General features: G+C 31.8%; 1 protein-coding gene and 1 long non-coding RNA gene across 2 annotated transcripts in view; both read right to left on the bottom strand.

Annotated features, from left to right (window-relative positions):
* Positions 1-3,615: 3,615 nt before the first annotated feature.
* Positions 3,616-5,564, bottom strand: LOC145276208 (uncharacterized). Its single transcript, XR_013867900.1, has 2 exons — positions 5,428-5,564; positions 3,616-3,882 (listed from the first exon to the last, which is right to left on the bottom strand). It is a non-coding gene; the product is annotated as an uncharacterized LOC145276208 (long non-coding RNA).
* Positions 5,565-6,512: 948 nt separating this feature from the next.
* The window catches only part of LOC145276209 (chorion peroxidase-like), a gene marked incomplete at its 5' end in the record, with an annotated part of 9,401 nt that continues 8,413 nt past the window's right edge, over positions 6,513-7,500 (bottom strand). The window contains one exon of the mRNA XM_080127674.1: positions 6,513-6,742. Within this exon, the coding sequence (XP_079983800.1) occupies positions 6,513-6,742 (230 nt within the window). The remainder of the gene's footprint in view (positions 6,743-7,500) is intronic.

The following is a 7,500-nucleotide window of genomic DNA, read 5'->3' as shown; positions in this document are numbered from 1 at the left end:
ATCTGCTAGCTTCATTTATATGCGGAGGAAGGCATTTGTTATATTTGAGACTGTTTAATGGTTATTATCCCAATACTGTTTTGATTTCATATCGTTTTCTTTATTAATTTTCTTTCTTTTCTTTTTCTATTTTCTTTTTTTTCTTTATTTCTTACAAAGCATCTTACACTCCTATAAATTTATTTTTTGTATGTATTGATATTTATATTAAAAACTGTTTTTTTCTATTTATTTAAAAAGCAAATTCAGCTTCTTTTTTTTTTTTTTTTTTTTTTTTTTTTTTTAATATATGGTCGTAGAATTGCATCTATCTGCAAAAGATCTACCTAATTTGCATATTAATTCATTTGAATTAATTCCCTATTAGTTTTTTTTTCAGTTTACTTATGGGATGATCATCTTTAGTTAACTATTACGTGTAATTATATTCATGCAGATATTCTACATGATTTATACTTGCATAATATTAGCGTAAAAAGGTTATAGTGAACACAAACCTCTTTCTGTATATATTTATGTATGCTTATATATATTTGTTTAAAAAATGTTGCCTACTAAACTCCTCTGTCAGTTTTTGGTCTACAGACATGATATTTATATATAGAGTAATGGAACACATGCGAAAGTCTACATTTAGGTTTTAGCCGAGGAATGTCAGTACAAAGGTGTGAAAATTTTTTTAAAAATGGAATTTGCCACGTGAAGGTCAAACGACGGCATTACGAATTTGCATACGTTACGTAATAGCTATTAGTGCATGTTTTAATTTTTAGCCTTGCAGCAAATATGTCTTCATAGCAAATCGTAAGCTAAACGTTTTGGTTTCGATTTGGTTTCGAACGAGACTTTTCTTTTTTAAAAAACTTTTTAAATCATTACTATGTATTGGGTCCAATATAATATAATAATAATAAATACGAAATATTCATTAATCAAAATATCATATTTAAACGTGTTTTACAACTGGGCAATTCCAGGCGACCTGCTAGTTATTAGATAAGATTGCAACGTATTTTTCACGCTTATTAAAAAAGAAAAATAGAAAGTTAACCTTGGGTTTATTTTTATTTCTTATTTTCTACATTAATCCTCACATTCCATGAACGATGTTTTTAACAAAGGGAGAAAGAATTGCTGTTTTCTAGGTTGGAATATATTCCATCTAACACCTGTCATTCATTTGTTTTTGACATTGAATTAGCAATTTTAGCTCCTTACATCAACTGGCTTCATGCCTTGTCTACAGCGATTTCCATAAAAAAACAGATCATCATGTAGGTAACTGGAGTCTAGTTGTGAATACTAACATTACAACAGCCGTGAAGTTTAACTCTTCTTTTGAATCCATTTTGAAAGTGCATTTTTACCTAAATGCGAGTTAGGAATAATTTTCCCTTTGACCAATTTGGTACCCCCAAATGGGGAGCGGCATATATATTGTTTTTAAAATATATCCCCGTATCAGTAGATAATCATATGTTTAAATCAATATATATATATATATATATATATATATATATATATATATATATATATATATATATATATTATACAAATCAATACATATATATATTATATATATATATTCCTTTTTATATAAATATAATAGACGTCCCATCATTAATATATATATATATATATATATGTGTGTGTGTATATATATATATATATATATATATATATATATATATATATATAAAATATGTATATTAAAAAAATCTCCAACTGCTTGTTTGTTTCCGACGAACATATAAGCTGTCTCTGATAAGTTGTTCGATATTTTTCGACCATTCAATGGAACACCTGTACGACACAGTAAAATATTATGAAAGTAAAAACATAAATATATGTGACTTTGGAACGTCTACTTGTTATAGATATATATATTTTATTTTATATATAAAAATATAACATAAATAATTTTTTAAAATTGAAAAATTCATATTTATTTAGAAAATAATATTTATTTACAAGTAATAAATAATTTTAAAATATTATATATATATGTGTGTGTGTGTGTGTGTGTGTGTGTGTGTGTGTGTGTGTGTGTGTGTGTGTGTGTGTGTGTGTGTGTGTGTGTGTGTGTGTGTATCTTTGAATATGTAATCAAATTTCAACTATGGTAAACCTTTATAGAATAAGCTCAATAAATTTCCTGAACAAGGAAAGCATTTTCCTTGTGTTTCTGCAGAGATAAATTATTTGTAATTCTGACAATTTCAAGACGACAAAAAAAAAAACATCGTGCGTACCTCTTTCTGTGTGGCTGTGTCATTTATTAACCGTTTAAATGTATACTTTTTTAACCTGGATTTTACTTTCAACTGTAAAATTCAGACTATGTCTGTTGGGATATTTCTTTCATAGATGAAAGGTTTATACTATGTAAATAGATGATTAATATTTATTGGTTAATATTAGTAGTTTTTACTCATTTATTTTTATATCCATATTAACATTGCATGTGTTTCGAGTTTTTTTTAAGCATTCAAGTCATTCTTAAGTTCATTAAAGTCATTCTAAGTCATCAAAGCTTCTTTCTTAGAACTGCACGCCTGTAGAACTCTGTTCCGTCTGCCTGCTTCCCACCGGACTACAACTTGGATGTCTTCAAGTCCAACGTTAACAAATTCCTAATGAACCGCCCCTTAAGTAAACACTTCATCAAATCTCCACACTAACGTAATGTACTTGCAATAACCCTTATCCCTGAGTGGCTTTCAGGCCTTGATAAGTGGTGATCACTGTGTAAAAAAAAAAATTTACTTTTTATTTATTTCAGTCATTTCAGGCCATTTTTCGGTAATTTTAGTTTATCTTTAAGAATTTCATGTCAATCCTCTATTCACGCATTCATTCATTACACGAGATCACGCGACTGTCGGCCTTGTTACTCCTACATCTGGGTTTATCTCTTCAGTAGAAGTATAGCAAGTAATGGTAAAGCTAACCCTTCGTAATATAATTGAGCTCTAACTGCCATGCGAATGCAAAGATAACCGAAATTCTACATTGCATGAAACACTGTTTAATCTGACCTGAGAATAATATTTTACTTTAAATATCAAATTTTCAAAGATATAATGTTGTTTTCATTTTTTTCTTTTTTTCATTTTCATGCAGATATTTATAAATTTTATTTGAAATCAATAACAGTAATCCATTTTATAGGCTAATAATTTTGGAAGTTTCTAAAAATGTAAACCTAAAATAATATCTGAAGCACAAAAAACTCGAAACGCGTGTAATATTAATATGAATATTATAATGAAAAATGCTTAAATAAGAAAGCAGCGCTAAAAATTGATCTCTATTTATTTAAATAAACGTTTTATTTTTTATTACCGTATCTTTCTGTTAAGTTACATTATTGTTTCGGCTACACGGCCGTTTTTTTGGCCGTCTGTAGCGTCCTCAGACTTTTACAGAACGATACGGTAATTAAAAAAAAAACGCATATTTGCTCCACAACAGTATTGAGCACTTTCTTCAGTTTTTATTAATTACCACTATATATATATATATATATATATATATATATATATATATATATATATATTCTGTGAATGTCTGCGTGAGTGAAATTTGAAATTAAAATAAATAGTTTTCTCCTGGTAAGTCAGCAATATCTTTTTTTATTATTATTATTTTAAGTGTAAAATCCAACGTTTGTTTGAAATCACTTTTCAGTTGCAAGTTCCCGTCTCAATCTCAACCTCGTCTGGTGCGCATGCGCAGTGACCCTGAACTGGGCCGACACATTTTCTGCTACGACTTCTGACTCCATCACGACACGTTGACCAAACGCTCCAATCATCCCAGCGTTTGAGGAACAGGCAAACATCTAAGGCGGCCAGCGAATTGCAATCCACAATGTTTTCTCTAAATAATATGAAAATAAATAAATAAAAATTAACGAATAAAAGTTATGTAATTATTCTATACATATTTTATATTAAGTAGAATAATTCAAATTTTATGAAATTGAATATATTTTCAACAGAATAATTTTTTATCAAATGTAATATTTTATATTATTATTCAATAATGTATTTTTAATCAAATAAAAGGAGTTTATTTTTATTACATTTATAATCTTTTATTAAATGGAATAATTTTTAATTAAATAATATTTGTTAAATGTGTATGAATTTTTAATTAAATTACTTTTTTAATAAAGTTTATTTTATGAACTAAATATTTTTTAAATTGAATAATTTGATTTTTTTTAATTAAATATTTCTAAAATAGAATAATGTATTTTATACGATTAAATAATCTATTTTTATTTCAATCTATTTGATTTTATGATTAACACCATTTTATCACGTGAATTATATATCTACTGTCGGCCGTGAAACCCTACAGTTTAACTATTAAATAAAATAGTTTTCATATAACTTAATAATAACTTCGTTTCTCTGAAATAATTTTCCTTCGACAATTCGCCATTACAAAAATACAAAATATAAAAAGTAATTAGATTCAACGTATGTATTCTTGCTGACTTTATAATGGTCTTCATCCAGATCGAGTTGAGTTTCTGTACTACGTCCCAAACCTTCGCGTCTTATGCACTGTGGTTTTTGACAAAATTAAACAGCATAGTTAACCAATCATAATCTATTATCAAAGACGTACCACTTTTGGATCTGAAAGCTAATTCCCAACCTTAGCAGCTCACGCACAGTCGTCTTCAGCAAAGTCAAATTAAATTTAAGTAATTGAAGAGACGTTGCGAGCCTGTCCCTTCTCTATCGTTATTTTAATGGTCAATGCTAGTCTGAACTCCAATCTATGGTCACCTCTTGCCAAACTTTCTCAGGAACACTCGACTAGTTACAACTAATATCTTCAACCCCCCCCACTTTCTATCTGTGCCTAAATCTAAACGCAATTTTTATTAACAAAGTTCATCGGAAGACCAGTCGGGGCTTGAAATACAAAAAAAAAACCTCCTCTGACTGAATGTTAATAGGAAGACCAGACGGGGCTTGATAAACAAGAAGCTCTTCTGGCTGAATGTCCATCGGAAAACTACTCGGGGCTTGAAACACAAGAAGCTCCTCTGGCTGCATGTTTGAGAAGTTGCTATAGTAACCAACAGCCAATCAAAAGAAACCATCGCTATGTTCCTTACACATTCTTAGAACTTTTGAACACCATTAATTCTATTATAACTTTTGTTTTACTGAACGAAAATTGAATTTCTTTTTCAAAATATAGCTGAGGCGGTGACCTATGAACTGTAAAAATTGTTTTAAATTTGGTAGCAGAATGAGTGAGCGATGAAGCTTTAAAGCAGCTCTAAATGAGTAAAATTAACACTTAACCATATATTCAAGAACGGTAGTGTTTGAATGATAAATGCTTATTTTCAAAAATTATTAATACACCTTTTAGAAGAGAAGGATATTTTAGACTTACTCAGAATTCCTAGTGATAAGGAATGGCTCTCTTTGTATTCTGTTGATGTATGTATTATCGCAGAAAATTCTTGCTAGAGTCGTCTTTCTGATGTTCGCCAACTGAGCTGAAATGGGATTTAATAGCAACGAGTTTAGATACATGAAAAATCTTGAGCTACTAAGTAAGAACAACGACAACAACGTCGTCGTCGTCGTCGTTGTCGTCGTCGTCGTTTTTTTTTTTTACAAAGGCGTCACCACATTATCAAGGCCCAGAGGCCACTCAAGGATAAGGGTTAAAGAGTGTACAGTAGAAATTGGTCAATATAGTAATCATTAGTAATGAAAATTTGGTAAATTTAATAACTTATATGGAACGGCTCATCAAGAACTTATTTACTTTAGACTTGAACACAACCATATTGTAGTCAGCCGGAAAGCAGGAAAACGGAAGACAATTCCACAGGCGTGCAGTTCTAAGAAAGAAGCTTTGTTCATGGAATCTACGTTTAGGTAGTCGTCGTCGTCATGTTTTGGAATTCAAGGTGCTAGGACTAAAGGATTGACATACCAAGCAATATTCCCCACCTGCTCTCCACGCGGTCCGATGCATAGAGTTGATACTAATTACAAGCAGTCTAGTTACTTCGAATGCACTCAAACGATGTTTGCTTTCGTCTTCCATGACAACCACATACCTGGAGTATCCATGCGTGTTATGAAGTTGATGCTATGCACATGACCAAACTACCTCGAGACTGAGTGCCAAAAGTATCCAAAATCCTGACGGGATTCTCTCCTCCTGTTTTCTCACTCTATTACATTTATAAGGGAATTTCTTTAAACAATAAATGATATTCAACACTTGTGTCTTATCTATACAAACTTCATACAAAATAGCTTTAATTTTATAACGATATAAACATCACTTTCGCTGGAAAAAAAGTGACACGTTTGGTCATCCATTGAGCTCGTGTGAGAAAAAGTGAGAGAAGCAATTATAGATCTATAAAATAAAAGCGCGGGGTTCAGCAGAACACAATGAGAGAGGGTGTGGGTAATAGGCAGATGTTTTAGCATTTTTTTCTCAGCAATTTTTTTCTTTTAGTTCATATAGAAATTAAACCCATTGCTCATTCTGCTTCTCCTAAACATGTGCTCCAAGCCACTTGCTGCACTGGTGTCGTCTCGACCTGAATACCCATGGGCAACCCAGCAAAATCCGACCTTTTCACCAGAAAGGTCCTCATATGCCAGAATGCATTCTACTCTAATGGCTTTTTTCCTCGAACGGTTAGCCTTTGGAATTCCCTCCCTGATTTCTATTTCCTTAACTGCACCAAAATAAAGAAATTGAAATTTATGTGAATAGAAATTTCCCGGAAAAATCTACGCACGTAGAATGCTCTATAAAGTTGTCCCATAACATTTCAATGGCACTGTGTCTTGTCTGCGCTGAAAAAAAAAATTAGATACGAGAGTTATTGGATCAAGTTGGACATATCGCATCAATGAGTACGATAAACGAAAAAAAAAGGTCATGGGTCTTGGAAGAAGTTGGTGGTTGGCGCAGCAGACGCCGTTATGAAAAGAAACGTACAGGTGTGGACTTAGAAGAGATTGTGCAAGCTGGAGCCAGTACCTCCACCTGCTGAGGTAGCCTACATATGTGTCAGTTGTATTAGATTGTTAAGAGAGCGATTGGGTTGGCCTCATATTCACGTCACATGTGTTAAGTATACTCCACTTCGTGTCATCGTTGAAATACTGTAACGTGGTCCGGGAATCAACACGTTGTGACCTCAGTCACAAAGTAAACAAAGAACAGAAAAGAACTTACACTCGCATTTTTTTGTTGTACAACGAGTTTTGTTTCCTCATTCTCTCCTTACCGTTGTTCACATAGTCGTCTTCTCGAACGTCTTCCACATCTCTCGCGTGATTTCGAAGGTTATCCACACCTCTTACATGATCTCGAACGTTATCCCGGGTTTTAACGTGATCTTTTTTAAGTCTTTATTTTCCCTACCGGTGGCGTCCTTTCGCACGCGCTATTTTATAATACAACGGATTGAAGCTGCATATCTATAAG

This window comes from Euprymna scolopes, unplaced genomic scaffold (assembly GCF_053919585.1).
Source record: "Euprymna scolopes isolate OS-2025 unplaced genomic scaffold, ASM5391958v1 sca763, whole genome shotgun sequence".
Lineage (NCBI taxonomy): Eukaryota > Metazoa > Mollusca > Cephalopoda > Sepiida > Sepiolidae > Euprymna > Euprymna scolopes.
Note: the sequence above shows the minus strand (reverse complement) of the source record. Positions and strands in the feature narration are given on the sequence as shown.